Genomic DNA, 25,007 nt, shown 5'->3' on the forward strand with positions numbered 1-25,007 from the left:
GTCTGCGAAGTCATGAGTATAAAGTATATAGACTGATTTGAATTTTTTTTTTTTTTAAGTAATTATTTAAAGTTTAGAGCTGTAATAAATGGAAAAGCTTTAGGAGTCACAGAATATCAGGATGCCTGTAAAGTCCATATTTCCTTCATACATGCACTGTGTATTTCCGCCTGCCTCTGTTCTGAAGGTAACTAGACGATTACATTTCAACAACGGTTTGGTAAACCCATGGATCAACTGATTGTCCAGTGAAACACTGCCCGTTACTTTAATATGAAAACCCAAGATTAGGATAAATGGGTTTCTTTCAGGGTGGATTTGATTTAAATCAAGTCAATTTATAAATCACTAGTAAGCAAGACCTAAAGGCTCATTCTTGTTCGTTGCTATAATTTAAATATTTCCTACCAGAGAAAGATTTCATATTTCGAATAACGACATTTATATCAGAGCCGATCTTGTTATATACCATTCCATTTAAGTAATGAACCTCCAAGCTGTCTAGTAAAAAGTAATTGCAAGCTCAGTGATTCAGGGCCCTCCTCCGCTCTTCTACCAGTAAAGATTATTATCTGCAGTTATTTATCCCCACTGGGTAATTGTAAAGCCCCGCAGAATATGCTGCCGCTATATAAATGCTAATAATAATAATAGTATCTAGCTCAGGGCCCAATACCTGATTGACAAGGGCCTGACAGAGCTATAACACTGCTTTAGAGTAACACACAGTCATCCAACTTTGCATTATATGCCAGTAAGCCTTGATTGATCGATTACATGTTAGAGAAATCCCCCAAACCCCCTGTAGGACAGTTTGGACAGAACGATCGTAGATTATCACAGTAAGATATCATTTCTAATCTTGCCATTGTCATAACATAAAAGACTGAAGATTATTTGATGCAGGGTATCCATGGGTGTAAATCAAGAGCTGTCACGTCAAAGTGAATGCAGGATAAATTGCAAACGCCACACATTGTCGCTTTTAAATCACTTTGCAGACAAAATCATTTTTCTTCACAACCAGAGTCTCTCTCTCCCCCCCCCCCCCCCCACCACCACTAGAACAAGTTAGGTGTAATGTGTAGGTTAGACTACTATTTCCAAGCTTCTTGTGTTTCTTTTTAGTTTGTTTTTTTCCCACAAGTTTAACTTTTCTACTCCCCTTGCAATCTGCACAGGTTCATTTTTTTTTTACCTGAAAACAGTAATGTACTTATTGTCATGACTTGGCTTACCAAAGAAAAAGCGGACAACTCAACTACAACTTCCAGAAACCATTGTTGCACCCATTATGCACAGCTCAATGAATAAGTGCAGCAGTTCTAAGAGTTAAGGGAGCATCAGGATGGCTAAATCTCATTCTGGATTGGTGAAAGCTCTATGCAGAAGCTGAAAAGACTGGTGTTTGGCAGCAAATGCAGGAATTTAAAATGCAAGTGTTGTATACATACATTTTAGAATGCACTATCTACACAATGCATTACAAAAATAAGTCAACATAACCATTTTACCTAAATAACAATATAATAAGTTAAAATAACCATAGTACTGTCGATACATAATATTTTCAGAAAATGCATGTGCTATCTGCAAGCACTAGGCACCTGATAAGTAAAAGGGTGCCCTGCAACCCTTCTCAGCTCTGAGAATGACATAACTGCAGTGAGAGACGTATATACCTTTTCACGGCGATCTAAGAGGGGGCTGGCCACCTAAACAACCACACAGGAACTATAGTGTCATCAATACAAGTTTGTATTAATGACAGTTCTTTGAATGGATCTGCTGCTAATGTCTTGGTACCAGATACCACAGGACATGTTCAGAGGTCTTGTGGAGTCTATGCCTCGCTGAATCAGAGCTGTTTTGGCACCGCAAGAGGGACCTGTATGATTTTAGGCAGGCGGTTGCGGCTGATCAGTGTAAAAAAACAAATAAATATTAAATTTAAAAAAAAATTATTAAACTGCTCCCTTCTCACAACACAGAACCTATCCCACCCCCCTGAATTCACACACATTATCCACTTTACACACATACAATACTCACACACAATAGCGATATCTCCTATACACACACACACACACGCGCGCGCTACATACGCTTTACACAAACAGAAGTTTACTGTAATTAAGTTACTGGTTTTGTTATTTTTTTCTTCTTCTAAATTTCTAGTTAAAATTCATGAATGCATCTTATATTCTGAAATGCTTATGTACATGTTATTTCACAATGTGTACACAGAATACCTAAATTTAGTACAAAACGGTCTGTTTTTGTCTTGCTCCATGTGGACAGCCGTCTTTATATTATCTTTGGTTGAATGTATTAGGCCTTCCCCATAGGAACGCATTGCTGCAATTCTTTCCTATGGGGATTTGACCGACGCTGGATGTCCTCATGCAGAGCGACCTAAAGTCATCTAGCCATTAGGAAGTGCCTTTAGTGGCTGTCTGACAGCCACGAGAGGCAGTCCTAACCCTGTAAAGTATTTATTGCAGTTTCTCAGAAACTGCAATAATTAACATTGCCGGGTTAAGGATACTAGGACATTGCACCCAGACCACTTCAATCAGATCTAGTAGTCTGGGCGCCTATCGTGTACCTTTAAGTTGTTAGTTTTTCTATAATTGCATAGATGTGTTCAAGAAAGCCTGGGATGTACATGCCACTTCTCTGATCAGGAAACATAACACCAAGAATAAAAGCTAAACTTTAAAGAAAGAAATAGACTCTGCAACTTAATTTTAAAACCAAACATTTGTTATGAAAAGCAACAAAAACCCTTTGAAATCATAAAATATATACACCATGAGAAATTTTTTTAAAATAAATTCAAACCCACTATTCCACCAAGAAGATGGAGAATGGCATAAGATGCAAAGTGAAAATACCCCAAGCAACTATTTCTTACATTCAATTTATGAAGACAGCAGGAAAAAAATAAAATATAAGAAATAGCAGTATTTGGGAAAACAGGACTGTTGGTAAGTGTGCATCAGCGAGCATAATACATAATTAAATGACATACCTTTCTCTCTGTTAAGTTCAGAAGACTTATGAAGCCAAATACGTGATCTTCATTCTCGTCATCATCACTGTCTTCCTGACCTTCAGCTTGCTGTGAAGCGAATTACAAAAGAAAGGTCGTTAATTTGTAAACTCATCTGAGAGGGTTTAAGGCAGAATTGATGTTAAAAGAAAGTTATTGTATTCTGCAATATTTGCATGGAAATCAGCCACCTCCTTACAGAGATATATATATAAAAAAAAATAATATTTATATATATATATATATCTATACCGTATATACTCGAGTATAAGCCGACCCGAATATAAGCCGAGGCCCCTAATTTTTCCCCAAAAAACTGGGAAAACTTATTGACTCGAGTATAAGACTAGGGTGGGAAATGCAGCAGCTACTGGTAAATTTCTAAATAAAATTAGATCCTAAAAAAAATATATTAATTGAATATTTATTTACAGTGTGTGTATAATGAATGCAGTGTGTGCGTATGAGTGCAGCGTGTGTGTGTATGAGTGCAGTGTGTGTATGAGTGCAGCGTGTGTGTGTATGAGTGCAGCGTGTGTGTGAATGCAGTGTGTGTGTGTATGAATGCAGTGTGTGTGTGTATGAATGCAGTGTGTGTGAGTGCAGTGTGTGTGTATGAGTGCAGAGTGTGTATGAATGCAGTGTGTGCAGGGCCGGTGCAAGGATATTTGCCCCCCCCATATGTCCTGACCTCCCCTCCTCCTCCCTCAGTGGTCCTTACCTCCCCACCCCCGTGTTCCTTCACCCCCCTCCCCCAGTGGTCCTGACTCACCCCTCCCCTAGTGGTCCTTACTTCCCCCTCCCCTCCCCTAGTGGTCCTTACTTCCCCCTCCCCTTCCCTAGTGGTCCTTATCCCCCCCTCCCTCCCCTAGTGGTCCTTATCCCCCCCCTCCCTCCCATAGTGGTCCTTATCCCCCTCCCTCCCATAGTGGTCCTTATCCCCCCCCTCCCTTCCTCCCATAGTGGTCCTTATCCCCCCCCTCCCTTCCTCCCATAGTGGTCCTTATCCCCCCCTCCCTCCCATAGTGTTCCTTATCCCCCCCTCCCTCCCATAGTGTTCCTTTTCTCCCCCCCTCCCTCCCATAGTGTTCCTTATCCCACCCCCCTCCCTCCGATAGTGGTCCTTATCCCCCCCTCCCTTCCATAGTGGTATAGTGGTCCTTATCCCCCCCCCTCCCTCCCATAGTGGTCCTTATCCCCCCCCTCCCTCCCATAGTGGTCCTTATCCCCCCCCTCCCTCCCATAGTGGTCCTTATCCCCCCCCCTCCCTCCCATAGCGGTCCTTATACCCCCCTCCCTCCCATAGTGGTCCTTATCCCACCCCCTCCCTCCAATAGTGGTCCTTATCCCACCCCCTCCCTCCAATAGTGGTCCTTATACCCCCCCCTCCCTCCCATAGCGGTCCTTATACCCCCCCTCCCTCCCATAGTGGTCCTTATACCCCCCCCCCCTCCCACAGTGGTCCTTATACCCCCTTTTTTTTTTATTTATTTTTTTATTATTATTATTTTTTTTTATTATTATTATTTCTTATTTTATTTTTTTTTCGTCCCCCCTCCCTGCTTGATACATGGCAGGGAGGGGGGCTCTCCTTCCCTGGTGGTCCAGTGGCAGTTCAGTGGGGGGGAGAGGGGGGCTGGCAGAGCTGTACTTACCTGTTCTGCAGCTCCTGTCAGCTCTCTCCTCCTCCGCGCCGTCCGTGCAGCTCCCTCTGTCAGCTCCCAGTGTAAGTCTCGCGAGAGCCGCGGCTCTCGCGAGACTTACACTGGGAGCTGACCGAGGTGCTGAACGGACGGCGCGGAGGAGGAGAGAGCTGACAGGAGCTGCAGAACAGGTAAGTACAGCTCTGCCAGCCCCCCTCTCCCCCGGTCTGTATTATGGCAATGCAAATTGCCATAATACAGACCTTGACTCGAGTATAAGCAGAGTTGGGGTTTTTCAGCCCAAAAAATGGGCTGAAAAACTCGGCTTATACTCGAGTATATACGGTATATATATATATATATATATATATATATATATATATATATATAATGGAAAATTTACTCATACTTACCGTAATTTTCTTTTCCTGGCTATTATTCATGGCAGCATATACACATGGGTTAGCTCCTCCCCTTACAGCCGATAGGACAGGAAAACCACCAAGGTTTTAAAAGGAGGCTCCATCCCTAAGGTCCTCAGTCAGTTTACAAGCTCTACAGTACATAAATAGAGACATTAATGGGTGGGAAGTATATGCTGCCATGAATAATAGCCAGGAAAAGAAAATTACGGTAAGTATGAGTAAATTTTCCATTTTCCAGGCTAATCATGGCAGCATATACACATGGGGAATACCCACGCTTACAAAGGGAGGGACAGAATAGCCAATCAAATAATCAGAATAATTCAACATAGATAGAAGAATTAACTGAGTTAAGTACTTGAGTACCAAATTGTGCATCATAGACTGTTTTAACGAACAGTATGAAATGCCAGACAAACGTGTCTAAAGAGGTTCAAATGCTAGCTAACAAAAAGTGTCAGCGGAAACCATTACCATGGCAACCCATGATGCTGCAACAGCATGAGAGGAGAGTGCCCTGATACCCTCCAGCACAGGTAGAGAATGGACGTGACGTCCAAATTGTGCCTCACGAATTACTTCAATGTCCAATATGTAATGCAGGACAAACTATTTCAAAGAGGTCCAAATGCCAACTTTACAAAGTTTCAGCAGAGACCATTGCCATGGAAGCCCACGAGATGCTGTAACAGTACTAGTGGAGAATGCCCCAAATCCTTTGGTACAGGTAGAGAATGGCATTGAAAGGCTCTCACTTTAGGCAGGATCTTTGGTGCTACCAGCAAGACAACCATATCCTGTTGAAATTCAGTGAATGGGGGTACACAGGGTCAAGCCTGGAGTTCACCCATTTTCCTTGCTGGGGTACTAGCCACGAGCACTTTCTGTGCTACCACCATGAAAGCACCTTCTAGAGGTTTGAATAATGGTTCAGTCAGGGCCCATGAGAGCAGTGGTACGTCACACATTGGCTTCACCACACTCCGTGGAGGCATGATTTCATTCAATGCCTATATGAAGCAAAGTGCAGCTAAGTGCACACATTCACCTTGCTGAGGTACAAGTCACCAGCAACGTCTGGGCTAAAATCATGGAAGCTCCTGCTAGAAGTTCAGTCAGAGTCTGTGAGACCAGTGGTACGTCACATATTGGTTTCAACACCCTCAGCGGAGGCTTGAGTTCAATTGTTGCTTACATGAAGCAAAGCACAAGGGATATCAACGCTCAATCGGTACCCTTCAGTACAGGTAGAGAATGACCTAGATAAGCATTCACCATAGGCAGGATCTTCAGATGCCAAATGCAAGATGACCATATCTGTTGAAAAGTAGTGAAAGGGGGTTCACAGGATCAAGCCTGGAGTTCACCCATTTTCCTTGCTGGGGTACCAGCCACCAGCACTTTCTGTGCTACCACCATGGAAGCTCATTCTAGAGGTTCGAATAATGGTTCAGTCAGGGCCCGTGAGACCAGTGGTACGTCACATATTGGCTTCACCACACTCAGTGGAGCATGATTTCAATCAATGCCTATATGAAGCAAAGTGCAGCTAAGTGCTCCTCTAGAGTGTTATAACACAGAACCTTTCAAGGCCTGAACGAGGAGTAATTCCAACAGACAAAAGCATGTCAAGCTTAGTAAAGCCTGTATAGGATTGTAAGAGGATCTCAATGACCGTCTCAGGGATGCCTATACTAATATGGACCCCTGCATCAACACCAGAACTTGAGGATCCTGGTGTGTCATGGGGCCTTGTAATAGGTCTGGACATACAGGAATTTCCCTTGGAGGTTCCAGAATCATCTTATTCATCATAGGAATTTGAGTCGACACGGTCTTCCACTGTCACCTTTTGCATTGCCTTCTTAGGAAAGTCAAAAACAGGAAAATATGTACATCAGACTAAAATTCTAAATTTGAGTCAGTGTATCCTGAACCTGAGCATTCTGGTCCTAGCATGTAAAAAATACTTCTGGACCTGGTAGGTCCAAGAAATGGCCATCAGATCTATGTAGGGTATCAGACAATCTGCGTCAACCCTGAGGATACGTCAGGACCTGGTTGCCAATCCACCTTGTCCACAGTTATTCAGCTCTAGCAAACAGCCATTGTATTCTGAGCCACTGGTTGTTCTTCTGTGCCCTGATTATGGGCTGGAATTCCATCAATACGTATCTGTGAGACCCATCTTGGTAAATATAGGATACAGTTGCATTGATTTTTGAGCAAATTTGGACCCACTCATTCTTCAGCAAGCATCTGAAGTGAAGAAGAACCTTGAAAATGACTCTTAGTTCCATACAAATGAATGGAAATATTGTGCAACATGTTCCAAACACTGTGCAACCAATCTTATAAAAACTGGAATTCGAGCTAATAATCGACCAATGAGGTTCTGTTCACAGGAAACTCAGAGATCTAATCCCTCTTTCAGCTGCCAGGGAAGGTGTAACTCCACTGATGGGGGACATAGTAAGTGGCTGACTCCAATAATCTCTCTCTTGTTGGATCAAGATAGGAAGGATCTGTAAGGAATCCAGAGATGCCATTGGGCCCATCTGACAAGTCTGCTGGTGGAAGCCAGGATTCCTAGTAGTTGTATCTATTTTCTTGCTGTTACCAAGCAGAAATGAAGAAACTGGGAGAGAAAACCTTTACAATCTGTGGAACTGTTCCAGAGATAGGGAAAAGCAGAGCATAGAATTTTCCACTCGGGAATGTCAACCACTGAGCTGGTCTGAAACTGCTTTTCTTGATATTCATCAAGCAGCCAAACTTTAGGAGTTATGAAAGAACTATATACCTCTGTGTGCCTGCCTTCTGAGGGTCTAAGGCTATCAGAAGTAGATCCTCCAGCTAATGGAACCAGGTGGAGTTCTGGACTCTCAATAACACTATAAGCACATATAAAGATTCTTGGGGCCACATTGAGGCCAAATGGTAGGTTGAACGGTTCTCTTCGGAGCTAATGCCGAAGATCTCTGCAGATTGGACTGAAAATAAGCATCCTTGAGATATATAGAGGTAAGGAAATTATCCTTCCAGATTGCTTGAGATATGGATCTGCTTGACTCCATCCCGAAGACTCTGACATTCAGCCTCTTGTTGGCCCCTCTTATGTCCAATGTAGGCTTTCCTGTGCTTTTCCTCTAAGCACCAGAAGAGAGGTGAAACTTGCCCCTGGAACTGCTCTTGTTCTGGGACCTAAAAAAAAAATATCACCTCTTCGTCCAGAAGGCTTCTTCCTTCATTGCTTTACCTTTTGATTCATTGGTCTTAATACTCCTGTTGGTATGGGGACTCCTGTGCCCGTTAAGAAAAAACTCCAGTCTATATCAATCTGGACCATGGATACCACACACAAGCCTCCAGAGTATGATGAGCCCAGGTATGTGTGATCAGAAAAATGAGGCTCCTAGTACCGGAGGAGATATGTTCATTGCTGAAGAGCAAAACGACTGCGTTATAGCTCCATTAGAACCTTGAAAGGCAGGTTTACCAACTGCCACGAGTCACCTCTGGAGTATTCCCTGCAGGGCCAGCAGCTCCATGTATCTCAGAAATACTGGTCACTGGAGGTTCTCCGGTCTGACTATGACTATGGGGAGCTGGGATCCTTGGAACTTCCATCCTAAGGTACTAATATCTTGCAGCCCTCATTCGCCTTTTCAATGGAATTATCCAAAGTTTCCCCAAACAGCACCACCCCTTCAAATAGAATGGTGTAGAGGGCAGACTTGGAGGATGAGTCATCATCCCAGAAATAGAACCATAATGCTTTCCTAGCTGCTATAGACAAAGCCATTTGATCCAGAGAATATCCTAGTTACATCTAGGGAAGTTTCTGTGAAGAAGTCAGTTGTAACCTGAAGACTTCAGACTGCCTCTTCAATCTTGGCTTTTAATATCTCTCTCCATAGTAGCCTTGAGATCTTAAATCACATATTTCATGTTTGTAGAAACAGCAGCGGAAGTCACAGCTGGCTGGCCTCCTGCAATGGTAGGCGTAAAATAGGATAGGTCTGCGTCCACCTATGATCCATAAGTGTGCAACTTAGGTGGTGTAGTTCTGGGGTTGGAAATAACTTCCTCCACAGGGTAAAGCCTGGCCTCTTTTCTTACTCCTAAGGCCTCTGGAACTTACTTTGTAAGCCCTGCCTGCATGTCATGTGGCTGCACAGTGATAGGTCATGCTGAAGCGACAACCTTCTGGAGGAAGTCAGTGCATAACCGATTCCTTCCACTGTTTTCACCTCATAACCAGATCCTGGTGAAGAATCAGACACCTGACAAATAATAATAACTAAATATTACCTGTGGTAAGTATTAAGAAAAAATGTGCACTGTTAAATTCTATAAGAAACCAGCGAAACAGCTTTAAAACAGGCTGAAGACAGCACTTATCCATGTCTGGAGACACTGCAAATACTTACCAAATAAGTGTGGTAGGTTTACTGTACTTTTCCCTTTATTTTAGGCACTTTCTGGCAATTGCCCTTATCCAAGATGGCTGCCACAACTTGTATTCCCACAATGCAAGTCATCTGTATTAGGCCCAATAAGGCACAAACTGCACACATGTGGGCCTATTCCGAGTGTGTTTGCTGTTTAGAGACCAGGGAGAGGACTCTGTCTGAAGCCTACATGGCCCCTAAACACCCAGGGTACCGGGAATAAATCACTGGGACCGAGGGGAAGCAAAATAGATAACAAAAGTGCCTGCAAGGGAGTTGAAAAGGCAACCACGTGCAAAAAGTCAAAGTTTAAAGGCACCACAGTCTAAAGGCCTCAAGATATAAAAGGTAACACAGTTTTCAAAATGTATCACAGTTTTAAATATATCAGTCTTCAAATGCACTGCAGTTTTCCAAATGTACTGCAGTTTCAATACATGCAAAAGTATTAAATGCAAATTTAAATGAAACAGTTTTAAATGCCACACAGCTGAAATTCAACACAGCTTAACCCCTTAAGGACATATGACATGTGGGACATGTCATGATTCCCTTTTATTCCAGAAGTTTGGTCCTTAAGGGGTTAAATGCTTCCTAGCAAAAGCACAACCGCATAATGTACCACAATCTTAAAAATAAGGTACAGCAGTATAATGCACTAGTTTAAAGATATCAAAGCTTAAATGCATCACAGCATAAAAGCACAACTGCATAATGTACTACAGTAAAACAGGCAAATAAAGTAATAAAGATAAAAAACATACATGTCCGTAAGTTAAGGGAGCAAATTGCTCACGTCCTAAGGGCTGTAGGACAGGAAAAAGACTGAGGACCTTAGGGATGGAGCCTCCTTTTAAAACCTTGGTGGTTTTCCTGTCCTATCGGCTGTAAGGGGAGGAGCTAACCCATGTGTATATGCTGCCATGATTAGCCTGGAAAAATATATATATATATATATAAAATACATTTTGCAACAGTTTGTATCATTTTTGTGATTGTTAATTCACATAAATGGATTGTGCACCCTGATTTGCCTACTTCCATCATTTAGTGGCATTTCTATAAAGGAGATTATATATATATATGGCTGTAAGTAATGCACATCGAACACTGACTGTGAGTTTTGACAGCTGCTGACCAGCAGCAAGTATTCCCTTCTAAAAAGTAGCACAACCTGAGAAGAAAGGTGAAGAGAAACCAGTCGCGAAAGCAGCCCAGTCACTTTTTTTTTTGTATATTTGATTGCAAATATACAAATAAACAAAAACAAACAAAAACTTAACTCCACGATTTGTACAAACTGGGCACGTTGCAGATCTGTGAAACCCTGAGGTTTTAAAACTGCAGATCTACATTAGGTGGAATAATTCAGCGTTCGTTTTACAGCAATAAGTATTTTGGGAGATATTAGGTTGTGCATCTGTAATGTGCAAAAACACACTTGAGGATCAAACAGGGAAACGTCTCTAAAAACGGTAAATGGCGTGCAGTTTAGCCGGCGCACAAAATAATGATGCCACATTAACAGGGATACGTGGAATGTTTTGACTCCATGAATCGTCCTGATGAGCAGTTTATTAATACATCATTGGGACACACAACTGAAATTAAGAAAAAGGCTAACTACCTAGTAATGCAAAATGTAGTCGTTTCTATTAATTATTCATTTTAGATACAAAGTGTTACCTTAATGACACTTCCAATGTGATTCTGCTGAATCAACAGATCAGTTAATGAAGATATATCCACATGAGCCTTCAGGAAGAGCTAAAACAAAGCAAAAAAAAGTGTTTAAAAAACAGCACTGGGGGAATATTTTCAAGTGATACAAGACATTCTGTATTAGGTTTAAAAACTTTTCTTTTCATTTTCAAATAAGCAATCTAGCCTTAAACCAGGCCTGTCATTGTTGGTTTTTGTTGTTGTTGCATAATAACCATTATAATTGTGTCTATATTGCTTTCCTTCCTTTTTAAAATGTGTATTGTTTTTACTGCTTAAACCTTCTTCCGTTTCTCAAAAGTTATTATTTACTGAAATGCACTCAGAAATTTAAAGAAATATCATGTTAAGCCGCAATAGTCAAATTAGGAGAAAAAAAAATCTGTTATGTTTTCAGTTTGACTATTTTGGCCTGAAATTTAAAATTGATGTTGAAATCCCACGAAAATACACTTTAGTGAATAAATCTATGGATGTAACTTGACTGCTGGCACATGCCATCCAGTTACAAGACAGAAAACGACAATAATTCTTTGCAACCAGTAAGTCATGGTCCATGATTTTAAATAATGCCTAGAATTATAAAATTGAAAAAGGATATATTAAAGTCCATATTTTGGGCACAAATTCCTCGGTCCCTCTTTTCTATCCTAATGTCTCGCTTTTCTAGGAGCTCATTATTTTTGGTGTGTCTGCTGCAGTCTATATAATCACAGCCTTTACATTTGTCCATAAGAACACCTCTAGTGGCGAGACGCCGTGGATTATTCATCATTATCGATGATCTGAGCCAAGGGTACCGGTGTGTGATTAAAGGTGAGTAAATCTGCTTCCCCAGATGTATCCAAGTCAGCGCTACAGATGGGTATAGCTATTCCCACTCCTAAATTGGACAGGAACACCTCCTAATTTAATAATTAAAGAAACTCCATCCCCACAACCTCAGTCTTTATTTCCATGTCCACTTCACTTGGATTCAGAATGCACCTCCTTTTTCTTTTGTGGCTCACTTGGGTCTATGGTACATCCCCATAGAGATTCAGTGGATTGCTCATCATTACCGATGATCTGAGTCAAAGGTGGATAGCTGTGGTACCCATAAATCTAAAACACTAGGAAATATCTCTAGAATTAGAACTACATGTTTGTACATTAAACCCTTCGTGACCAGACCACTTTTCAATTTTCTTACCGTTAAGGACCAGGGCTGTTTTTACATTTCTGCGGTGTTTGTGTTTAGCTGTAATTTTCCTCTCTCATTTACTGTACCCACACATATTATATACCGTTTTTCTCACCATTAAATGGTCTAATGATACAATTAATTTCACATCACATAATTTACTATATTTTTTTTTAAATAAATTATAAAAAAAATAAAAAATTAACCAAAAAAAAAAAAAACCCCACTTTTTCTAACTTTCACCCCCAACATTTCTTGCGCATCTACAGCTGCCAAAAAACACCTTTTCCTGAGTTTACAAATACCCAATGTTAACATGTTCTTAGCTTTTGGTTTGCATGTTATAGGGCAATAAGTACAAGTAGCACTTTGCTATTTCCAAACCATTGTTTTTCAAATTTAATGAAAAAGTTACATTGTAACACTGATATCTGTCACGACCCCTGAAAAACCCTTCACATGTATATATTTTTGAAAAAAAGAGACAACCTAAGGCAAGAATGTAAACTCAAAGGCTAGCAAGAGCCAAATAAACAAGGTTTAAATTTATGTGGGCCGCAAAAAAACCCCCATAAATTTTCACCCCCTCGTCTACTAAATCCCAGACCCCCCCCCTTGTCTACTAAATCCCAGACTGTTTAAAAGAATAAATAAAACTGCTAACAAGCAGTGTCCGGAGTCCAGCCTCTGGCATACCCCAATGGCCCTGCCCGCACCTTAAAAAAGCAGATCATCTCGTTACTTCTTGAAACACAGCCACGCGCACACAGCCACACGCGCACACAGCCACACGCGCGAGCGCGCACACAGACTAAGTGGCTACAAAAAAAAAAAAAGACTGGACATACCCCATTTGCAAAACCTTGGGTTGTCTACTATTGCAAATGGTAAGAACGTTGATATTAAAACTTATACAAATATGTTAATTTTATTTTTAGATATATAATTTTATATACTATGGAATAATTTTATAATACCATATTTGTATAAATTTTCTAATGTTACGCTTATAATCTTTTTAGTATTTATTGCCTAAATCCTAAATACCTATACCTCTTTCATTATTAATTAACAGTTTCTTCTTAATATTTATACCAAAAAGTTTTTAGGATGGTATTTAGATTCATTATAATGTTTTTTTTCCCTCTCTTCTAATATTTCTATTGATTTGTTTAAGATTTGCATTTTTTTAAATTTTGCTCTTTATTACAAATTGACAATTATTGTTAATTAATTTTGAAGTAGGAATGTATGCACCTTTTTTAACAGGATTTAAAATTTTATTATGAACTTGTTGGTATTATTTTCGATTTAAGTAGCAAGTTTCTAGCCTTGGTAACTTTTATATGTGCGGACTTTTTCTAATGACTTTTCTGATACGTCCTAACACCAACTTGAACCGGAAATGATGATAGACGTTGGGTCGTGATGACGCAGGACGCGTCCCGACGCCAAACCCGGAAGTGAAGAGCCGCGAATGCGGCTAAGAACGGACTTAAAAGACAGCATGCCAGGATCACAAGCCTCACCTCCGATAAGGGCATATTGCCGAAACGCGTCAGGTGCTTTTGGACTTTCTATTTAAAGGGACTTTCTTTTATATTTTGTATTATTTTAATTTCTTTCCTGTTATTGGATCAATAAAGTTTGTTGTAACCCCCTGAACCTGCGTTCTCTGGCGGTACACTGGATACAATCTTGGAAAGGACCCAGCTGAAGTCCAAATAGTGATTGATTCAAGGCATGCAGTCTGAGCCAGCTTTTTAAGTGGCTCTATTTATGTGAGTGAGACCAGTATAGAGTCTTAAGTTTTAATATCAACATTATTACCCTATGTTTTTTCTATTTGTGTTTATTTTCAGACTGACTTTGTCTGGGTAATATAATTTTCATTTATTTGAGTGCTCTCACTATTTTTGTTTTATATTGACACTTGTATTTAGTGGTTTCTGTGGCTCCACTAAGGTGATTGTAGCACCATCACTTTCTTTTAGGAATTTCTCAACTTTGTATTGTATTTTATTTATTGCAAATGGTATGCCATCATGGGGGTATTTCTTATTCCTGTGCTACCATACGGTCTCAAAGGCAACATTATCAATTTGGCAAATTTCAATGAAAAATTATATTTATTTTACATTTTAGGTGCCTGGGGGACTGCCTGATTGCTCAGGTAGCCCCCTGCTGGCAGCTCCATAGACTTCCATTGCAGCCATGTGATCACATGGCTCTGGAGGGCCAGAGTTGCAGCAGGGGGGACTGCTTAACTCTTGGGCAGTCCCCCTAAACCGAGATCACCGGTCCAGGCGAGTACCTGGGTCATTTTAGCCGCGGACGTGCAGAGTACGTCCACGGTCATTAACTGCTGGTTTTTGTCGGACGTACCCTGCACGTCCAAGGTCGTAAGGGGTTAAAGATTACCTTTAAAAAAAAAAATCACCGTAGCTTGCTGAAGTACTTCATGTGTCTGGAAGCGGTCACATTTGTAAAAATATATCAGACTGTTCGCTCATATGAGCAGGGCCTTCATCACCTTTGGCCCTCCCGTGGGCTGCAGCCGATTGCGTACTTCTGTGACTGCCAGGGGCCGCAAGAGTGCATACACATTCCTCCACACCGGCCGCCAGATGTGGCTGGCTGCGTGCAGAGTTGGCTGCTCGCGTGCCAGAGGAGCATGTGTCCAGCTTGAGCAGAGAAGATCGTTTAAGGTAGGGGGAAGAGGGACTTGGGGAACCTTCTTGTAGTATAGTGTATTAAATGAAGGGGGGGGGGGGGAGAGAGAGAGAGAGAGAGAGAGAATCGGGAGGGGTGGAGTGTATTAGAGTGGTGGGAGGGCGGGCAATGTATTAAATTGGGAGGAAGTAGGTGGGGCAGTGTATTAAACTGGGGGAGGGCAGTGTGTTAAATTGAGGAAGAAGCAGTGTATTAGAGTGGTGGGAAGGAGGAGAGGCAGTGTATTAAATTAGAGTGGAGGGAGGCAGGGCAGTGTATTAGACTGGGGGGCAGGGCCCACAGAGACTGTGTATTTGGGTAGCATAGTAAGTAACTTGAAGTGAAGCTTTTGAATATATATATTGTAGTGTAATTGTAACTTGTGTTGGTCTAGGTCGAACTTTTTTTTTCCCCCCGGCCCACATAAACTTAAAGGGAATCTCCAGTGCCAGGAAAACCATCAGTTTTCCTGGAACTGCAGGATTCCTCTCCCTCCCACCCACCAGTTGCTGAAGGGGTGAACACCCCTTCAGTGACTTACCTGAGGAAGCAACATGTCCCACGTCGCTGCCCGCTCCTCCACCTTCTGCCTACGTCGGCCGGTGGGCGAGACTGATCCTGCCCACCGGCCGAGGAGACCTAATGCGCATGCGCGGCAATGCAGCACATGCGCATTACCGCACCCCATAGGAAAGCAATTTTCAATGCTTTCCTATGGGGAATTGAGCGACGCTGGAGGTCCTCACACAGTGTGAGGACGTCCAGCGACGCTCTAGCACAGAAAACCTGTGCTATAGAGCAGGAAGTTCCCTCTAGTGGCTGTCTAATAGACAGCCACTAGGGGAGGACTTAACCCTGCAAGGTAATTAATGCAGTTTAAAAAAAACTGCAATAATTACACTTGCAGGATTAAGGGTAGTGGGAGTTGGCACCCAGACCACTCCAATGGGCAGAAGTGGTCTGTGTGCCTACAGTGTCCCTTTAAACCTTGTTTATTTGACCTGTGTTAGTCTTTGAGTTTAACATGCTTGATTTAAGCAGTAGATCACACTTCCTCACACATTAATTATACAGTCATCTAGGTGTAATGCTTGTTTCCGTTGCCCATATTCCTGATATTTGTCAATGGGGACACCCAAACAGTGTAAACTGTCCCATGTAGGAGCCGAGAACGTGAAGTCACCATGCAAGGGCAAGATAATGTCCATTGAAGTGACCAAACAGTCACAATCCTCAACAGGACACACACTGCACGATCAGGTGAACTTTTCAGCCAATCAATGCCATTCAAAGTTGGATGAACTTTGTGCTGTGGCCCTCTGTAGACACCTGGAGGACCCTTGGTTTGTGTCAAACAGCAAAAAAAACACACAGAACTAAGGGATTGATGCCAGTACCATGAATACAACAATAGACTGAAGTGGTTGTGGTGTCTACAGAAGACCTTTAAGACAAACATTTCTACAAATTAAATAGAATATCAATACAAACATCAATAAGTTACCTGTTTTAAAAGTTTCTTGATTCCATCATGTTCATTGTCGGTAATTGTGTGGGCTTCAAAGTCAACGTTCACTTCCTTTGTAAGAAAATAAATCCGTAGTAATGCTTAATAATGTACAAGAAGATTAACATTTTCAGGGAATAACAGTTACCCAAGGCTTTTTTGTTTGAAGAGTACCTGTCAAAAACTGGCAGGATAAAATGTCTTATATAAACACTGTTTGCTAAAGTCCTTTACCTTTGTATCATTGGCATCTACATATATAATTAATAACATGACTTCTTATTTTGCTCATAGAAGTATACACACAAAAAAAATCACCATTATCTGCCAGGATGTCATATTCCTGGTATAAGAACAGTGTCTTTATACAAAAAAGTCAGTTAATCTAGGTTTGAATAGTCAAAAAAAAAAAAAAAAAAAAAAAAAGGGAAATAAAATACACTCGGTAGTAAGTATCAAAGGCAAGCTACTGCTGCTTTAATAACGCAAACAACAAGGGTTGGTGGGGAGGGAGAGGTCGTTCAGTATTTATGTACAGCATTTACATTATTTTTCTTTTTTTTACGTTTGAATTTACTTTAAAGGGACACTATAGTCACCAGAAGAACTACAACTTAATGAGTATAATCAGTCACGGCTTGCATTTTCATGTAAAGGGATTACATTACTGCCTAGGGACACCTCCAGTGGCCACTCAATGCTCTGCGTGGAGCCGCTGTATGCTCCCTATACAGATACATTGATTCAATGCAACTATTGAGCATATGCCGATTGGCCCTGTCCCCATGTCTTTGTATAAGAAAGCATTGTGATTGGCTGAGAACATCAATTCTGATGTCAGCCAAGAAGGCGTTTCGGGGCAGTGCTGGAAATAAGGAGTTATTATTTAAGGGGGCTAAATAGTGTTTTAAACACTGTTGGGTCAGGAATACATGTTTGTGTTCCTGAAACTATAGAGTTTCTTTAACAAAACTACTGGTAAAAGTGTGTTTGCTCTCATTTAGTTTATGTGTATCTAGAACCTAAAGCTCGAATTGCAGACTGCATGAGGCCTTATACCAAAATTAATTAATTGCCTGGTTTAGTTACTTTCTTTTAAATAAATTTTAAAAAAAATTGTCAATGATTACCAACTCTGCAGGTGAAATTATTTGTCAAAACTGTATGGTCCACTTTTGGCATTATCTTTTGTGATACGTTTATGTAGGTTGCATGCGACTACAGTATTTTGTAACTAGGTTATGTAGATGTGTTCAAAAAGGTTCATGATATATCCCTGCCAGATTATTTCCTGTTATTTAGATGTTCAAAATAAAGAATGATTAACCCTCCCCCCACCCAATAATAAGGTATGATCGCCCCTCCCCCACCCAATAATGATCCCACATGCTAGAACGTAAATAACATTTAAAGTGTTCTAAAAAGTGGTATCTTTTATTTATTTTTACAGGCTTGCAACTCACACTATTATTTTTTCCCAAAAATCACTTACACGATAGTTTGCTTGTGCAATGCTTACACCACACTGTAATAATGATAACTTATCTCACCTGGTGTATTTCTTCATCTTCCACAGATTCATCGTCTTCGATGTCATCAGAATCCTCCTCTGAGTCCTCTCCTTCCATGTCATCGTCTCCATGGTCTTCCACAGGCAACTGTTCTCCTGGAAATGCCCGCTTCTTAGCACTGGAAGCCATGCTTTCTGCAACCCTTTGCGCAACGTGCGTGGAAGCGGAAGTAAACAGGAAACTGTCAGAGACTGGACCAAGTGGAAAACACGGGGGTGGCTCATTTATTTTCTATGCAATAAATCCAGCCACATGGCACCAGTTTGTGCAGTCCAGTCTCGGAGTACATACATATGTATTAAACAGCGCACAGTTAGTCCGCAGCTATCCTTGGCAGAACTGTTAAGACTGTAATAAAGTCCATGGGCAGAGCGACCCCTACTGTGTATAAAATGGTATGATCTGCGTTGTGCAGCTTAGAATCATGTCATATTGGTGAGTGAATGTCTGTAGGTCTTTTGGTTCATGGGTATATGAAATATTATATATAGTAATAATAGTAGTATTTTAGGCTTCTTTTAATAGTGCATTATTATTGTTAATTTTACATGCCACTCACAGAAATGTATAAACACAAGTTGTACAGTGCTGTTTATATAAGAGTAATTGTATATTTCTTTGGCATAATCTTGTGCGCATGCGGAATGAGTAGCCGCTATGTAAATGCCAAAAGTAATATTAATAAAGATGGTTTATTGAGCCCAAGCCACACCTCATCTGGCAGAGGCTCACATGTTTCCTTAAAAACTGTGTTTTAATTTCTAATTGCTTGCTCAGTTAATTGCCCGTTAGAGCCTACAGCAGCCTTCTGTGTGTAATAAAAATACAATTAACAGTATGGGGCTAAAAACTTCTAAAGTAAATGCACTGTGCCGCAAAAAGGAAACTTATTATTTTGATGAAGGCTGTGTAAGTCGCAGCGAGGGGTTGTGTGTGTGTGTGTGGGGCTAGGGCTGCATGGGAAAAAAAGGGATTTTACTCTTCAGCCATTCCTACGCAAGGTAGACCATGTGCAATACTCATCTGAAGTGCTTTGGCATGGGTTCCATGCCCTGAGGTTACTCGAGTAGGCAATTGTGTCTGAGTCACTATATTTTGGAGCATTTACCTGGTGTACTTAGATGCAGCACATAAAGAAAAAAAACCTGAGACCGCAGGATATCCCCATGAAACCAGAACTATCTAGCCCAGGGATAGGCAACCTTTAAATATAGTGCCACTTCTAATTCATGCTGCGATACTGAAAGTTAAAATTAATTTGAGTTCACTGATTATTTGCGCTACCCAAAACTCAATTAAGTAAATAAATTGTTAGGGATGCGCTTAATGCACTCTGATCTGATTGGGACTTTTGACATATTTTAAGACTGACCGATAAATAATGACTCCATACAGTGTAACTGAAATGTAAATAGTTTTACAGGGCTACTTAGGAGAACACTAAAGTTAAGAGAAAAGGTGCCTTCAAATTGGGGAGATAAAGAAGGGTTTTCACATTTCAATGTGTCCCTAGATGCGCTACTTAGTGGCTCTGTCTGCAGTTGCTGGTTGTCCACCTACAATAGAACGTAACACTCTAATTTTTACAAATGGCTATTGTTATTCCTATCTGAGGTGAGCGTGGACTCAATGTTTTCTAATGTAACTTGCAATAATTCAATGTGCTTATAGTGCTTTTAATTTGGCTGGTGAGTGGCTAGCTGAAATGTAGCGTTGTTTACGATTTTTAAAATATTACAGTTGTTTTTTTTAGATATATGTATTTTTGTGCATATTTTACCAGCTTCATATCAACTGGTTAGCCTGTACCGTTGTAATAGTTTATTATTTAAAGCAGCTCTATTTTTCTTTTCTTTTTTTTTTTTTATGTATAGTGCTGCATTGTCTCCCCCCTCTGCAGCCCAGGTTTTTTTCCCCTAGCAAAATAATGTGCTTTTTTTTTTCTTTTCAAAGTTGTAGATAAGGAAAAGAAGGGACTAGGAAGCCTACTAAGTAGGTTGACAAAAGGTGGAGCTCTAGCCAAGCTCCACGTCATTTACCAACTTTTGTCATTGGCTGGCAACTGAATACTCACCTCCTTGCAGTGCTGACTCTCGCGGGACTCAGATGACAAGGGCTATACACGCCACCTAACCCGTGAACTGGGCCTGCGCATAATATGGTGCGCATGTGCCCTATTGAGGGTTGGTGGGGGGGGGGGGGGGGGAGGATTAGGAGACCCTCAGAGAGGCTGGGATAAGCAGTGGAATAAAAATGACAGAGCCACTTTAAAGATCCTAGTCCAAATCGGAATGATTAATGATATGTTTTAAATGTACAACTCAAGAACCATAACCACTACAGCTTATTTTATGTTATGATGCAATGGGGGTAAGGGTGCAGTCTATCCAGCTTATGTCAGTCATTGTATGATAGGTCTACCCTACTCCTCATGCCTTTTTTGTTAGCAATCTCTGTTGGCAATGTTATAAAAGAGACACTAGATGCACTAGAACCAAAGTAGTGGTCCTGGAACACACCGCCTGTCCTGCACTTTCAGCAGTGTAAATTCTGCCGATTCTGTGAAAATGTCTTTCTTTTCTGTGAAAGGGCAGTGTTTCTACTGTTGCCTAACACCACCTCTAGTGACTGTCACTCTGACAGCTTCTAGAGGGACTTCTTGGATTCAGACGTGTAAAGATTGCAGAACCAACATACGGCATGATTTGAATGGAGACACTGAACGCTCCCCATACAGAGGTGCAGGGTGGCGATTAGTTGTATATGCACATTAGTCTCTCAATGCTTCCCTATGGAGAAGCATTGAATTGGCTCAGATCACTAGGACTGATCTCAGCTGGTGAGGCTGCAGCGCCACATGGAGACCAGCGCACTGTGGGTAAAGGTAAATAAAACTATTTTGGAATGCACACGGGGTAGGGGAAGTATTCCAAATAGTTAATAGAACACTATACCATTAGGAATACATGTTTGTATTCCTAACACTACAGTGTTCCTTTAATGCTAATGTTTTGGGTTTGTTATTTTTTTGGGGGGGTTGTGTTTGTATTTTTTTATATAAAATTGTAAAAAAAAAAATTTTTTTTAGTAAATTAAAAAGTGAAATAAAAAAAGTTTGTTTAAGTATGCTTTGTGGGTTATGTTTCAGTTTGAAAGGGTTTACCCTATAGTAGTTGTTTCTGTTAATCTAATGAGAGCAGAGCTTCTGCTTATCATAGAACGACTGCCCATCTAGCCAATACTCTATCTTTGCTTATTCAGTGAGTGGAAAAATGCTGAATGTCTGTCTCTCTCTCTCTCTCTCTCTCTCTCTCCCAATACTTAGCATACTATTTCTCCCATTCATTGTGGCTATCAGGCCTATTGCAACACAATGAAAGTTCTCTTACTAAAGGACCCCAAAGGTGGTGATTTGGCTTCAGATCCATATGTAAAGGTAAGTGTGGTTTTATATACTCTTTTTGTTTCCTATGTTGAATGGTTATCTTCTAATTTGATGGTGTTGTTACTTTATATTTGAAGTGAATCAACAGACCTTTAGGTTGTTAAACCCATAATATATCTAAATATTGTGCATGCAAAAATCATCAAAAGCCACGTTTTTATTTTTATGCCATGTTTTGCAAAGCTTATACAACTTTCATTCTAAAATCACTTGTAATTCCAGTATACATTTACTGGCTTCTGTTCTAAGTGGCCTGTGGCACAAAAGCAAAAGAAAATTAAAAAATATAGGCCAATATGCTGAATCTGGGACAATTTTATACATACCCGGAACATGCCTAATTTTAGCAATGCTGCCTTTCAGTTACCCACAATGCAGATACCGTACATACCTAGGTCACTTGGCACCCAGGGTGCATATGCATGTTGGCAAACCCCAATTTTAAGCTTTTGTGTGTCCACATCCACTCGTCCCTTTGTGTAGGATTAGTGACTGTTAGGATAGGGGTGCTGTGTGTTTCCCCATACCGCCTGTCACCCAGGATGGACAGTTCGCACTTGGTACGCTACTGCCATGATGCACTGCTTGGTTAAAAAGATGAATTTAAGTAATTTTAGTAGCAGCAGAAAATATTTCTCTCTTCCTGTCTTAAGGCAGCCTTGCCATGTGAAGGGCCTTTTCATTTTTGCATCCATGATGGCACCTTGGAAACAGGGTGAAGGCAGATATATTTTCCTAAACCACTGCCCTAGATGGCACCACATTTTATTTTCTCCAGCTACAGTTCCTGGTGGCTTAAAGTTCCAGGGGCTACATCAATGAACTTTCTGGGATTTTCTATAGATGTACAAAATGGAGGCTCTATAGAAAATCCCACAGGATGTCAGGATCCTCCTTTGATGATCATGTGCGAGAAGATGTCTGTTTCCATCAGACATTAGAAATGACAGCTATTGGTGAAACAGAATCTCCCCTCATGCCACATTATGCCAAAAGACCAAGAAGTCTCCATTTTGTCTTGTGTTTTTCTTGTAATTACATTGCAGGTTCAATGAAATTTCATTGCTGTTTTTCATAAAGATTCTGTGTTTATGAATTATTGTCAGTTGCTGAGAGACCCGGCATTGAGAAGGTACACATGACTATGTGTTTGAGTTTCAGGCCTTTCGTTTGCAGTTGGTGTAGTGAGCACTTGTCTTATCGTTGCCACTGGCAATGTACGTATCCTGTTTGCCGTTACCATGTAACAGTGAGGAGACAGCCAGTAGGGCTTTTTACTTTAATGTTTAGTTTTAGAAGAAAACAAGGCTTGAACAGTGGCAGCAAATACTGTGTTCGAAGAGTTAATCTTTATCAAACGGTTTTACTTTTATTTGACAGTGAAAAATCGCTCTCTGAATAAAACCATGTTACCAGTCATTATTACCGTATTTATTCGAGTATAACGCGCAAAATTTTGTACAGATTTTTAATCGAAAATTAGGGGTGCGCGTTATACTCGAATAAATATTAGCCCAGCAGAAGAGGGAGGGAGTGGGTGCTCCGATAATACCTCCCAGGACCGCCGGGCTCATTACAAGCTCTGACGGCCGCGGGTCTCAGCGAGATTTACACTGGGGAGCTGGAGGAGCTGCTGGGAGGTGAGTAAACGCTTGCTGCCCGCCCCCCCAGGACCGCCGGGCTTGTAATGAGCCCGGCGGTCCTGGGAGGTATTATCGGAGCACCCACTCTCTCCCTCTTCTGCTGGGCTAATATTTATTCGAGTATAACGAGCACCCCTACCGGTAATTTTCGATTAAAAATCGGTACAAAATTTTATACCGATTTTTAATCGAAAATTAGGGGTGCGCGTTATACACGTGTGCGCGTTATACTCGAATAAATACGGTATATGTTAATGAAGGTTCATTCCATGGATCAAGACTGTATCAAAAAAATATCACTGTAATATTTTGTGAGAATCTATAATAATTTTATTAAATGTCAACAAACAACCCCTTACGTGATAGCAACTCTATTGTCCGTTTTCCAATTAGATCCTGATTTGTGGCTTTAATACAAGGCTGTGTGTAAGCACATGCACACTACAGCACCAGCATAGCATGTACAATGACCTAAAGTGAAAAAGGTACGAATGCACCTTCCAGGAAATAGAAGCAACATGGAGATCCCTGTGAAAACATACAAATATGGGACAATTAGCTAAAAATATTGTATTAAAGTATTTCTGCATGCACCATGAGCACCTCAATGATTTGAAGTGGTCATGGTACCTGGAGTCTGTATGTACAGTCTTTCGCTGTGAAACTTTGCACATACTATACAGAGAAAAGCCCCTCTGAAGGTATAAGTACACCTCTGGCGGTGTCATTGGGCATCATTCGCCAGCTAGGAACAAGAATTCTGGCCTGGCTAATATCAATTCTGTGCAAAATTGTCATCCAACGCCAGCATGCACAACATGTAGACACAAGACAGATGTACGGTATTTATGCAATGACTTTTCAAATTGTTTCATGTATAGGACACAATGTGCAGGGAGACAGGGATAAGAGACTTCCTCACACCACAATATATAAATAGTTATAGTGCTTAAAGAACAGTGATACCATGGGTTGTTTTGTTTCGCTACATTTTAATAAGGTCACCAGATAGTTGCTGTGTTGTATTTATTTACACCCTTCTAGACATCTGTATGTGTATATGCAAAAATCAAGCTCATCAACTGTTTTGTTTTTGTGCTTTTAATATTATTGTCTTTACTCTTTAGGAATTGTCAACACATGGAGTACAAGCAACGCTTATCCCAGTGTTATCCTTTACATTTGTATCCCTCGAGGATTTCTTTGACAAGGTATTTTACCTTATTAAATCACAGACCCACTGTTGTTGTCTTGCTGTATTGTAATGGGGTGTTGAAAAACATGGGGTGATTAATACAGCAGTGTTAAAGGAACACTCCGGGCACCATAACAATTGAATCACAATTAAGTTGTTAAGGTGCCCGGAGGTCCTTGGCGCTTATTTACCTGAAAGGGGTTAAACTGTTCTTGAACGGTTTAACCACAAAGGTTATTTCCAGTGTCTGATTTTATAAATGGGGTGCAATTGATTTGACTTAGAACTTCAGCTGACAGCTCTAGCCAATCAGCGGCGGCACTCTGCGTTTCCTGAAACTCATTTGAAGAAGCCTGCTGTCAAACTTTGGGGTTAAACCATTCGAGAGCGGCTTAACCCCTTCAGGTTACAAAGCGCTAGGGATGTTCTGGCACCATAACAACTTCATTTTG

The 25,007-nt window shown here is 40.9% G+C and overlaps 2 protein-coding genes across 2 annotated transcripts in view; one reads left to right on the forward strand and one right to left on the reverse strand.

The window, feature by feature from the left end:
• BCCIP (BRCA2 and CDKN1A interacting protein) overlaps nt 1-18,442 on the reverse strand; it is a 28,258-nt gene extending 9,816 nt beyond the window's left edge. Inside the window, exons 1-4 of the mRNA XM_063435117.1 lie at nt 18,252-18,442; nt 16,699-16,773; nt 11,264-11,344; nt 3,035-3,124 (exon numbers count right to left, since the gene is read on the reverse strand). Coding sequence (XP_063291187.1) covers nt 3,035-3,124; nt 11,264-11,344; nt 16,699-16,773; nt 18,252-18,401 — 396 coding nt within the window. The 5' untranslated portion in view covers nt 18,402-18,442. The remainder of the gene's footprint in view (nt 1-3,034; nt 3,125-11,263; nt 11,345-16,698; nt 16,774-18,251) is intronic.
• A 162-nt stretch (nt 18,443-18,604) lies between these two features.
• UROS (uroporphyrinogen III synthase) overlaps nt 18,605-25,007 on the forward strand; it is a 101,422-nt gene continuing 95,019 nt past the window's right edge. The window contains exons 1-3 of the mRNA XM_063435077.1: nt 18,605-18,707; nt 21,598-21,708; nt 24,488-24,571. Coding sequence (XP_063291147.1) covers nt 21,646-21,708; nt 24,488-24,571 — 147 coding nt within the window. The 5' untranslated portion in view covers nt 18,605-18,707; nt 21,598-21,645. The remainder of the gene's footprint in view (nt 18,708-21,597; nt 21,709-24,487; nt 24,572-25,007) is intronic.

The sequence above is a fragment of the Pelobates fuscus genome, chromosome 10, assembly GCF_036172605.1.
Source record: "Pelobates fuscus isolate aPelFus1 chromosome 10, aPelFus1.pri, whole genome shotgun sequence".
Classification (NCBI taxonomy): Eukaryota; Metazoa; Chordata; class Amphibia; order Anura; family Pelobatidae; genus Pelobates; species Pelobates fuscus.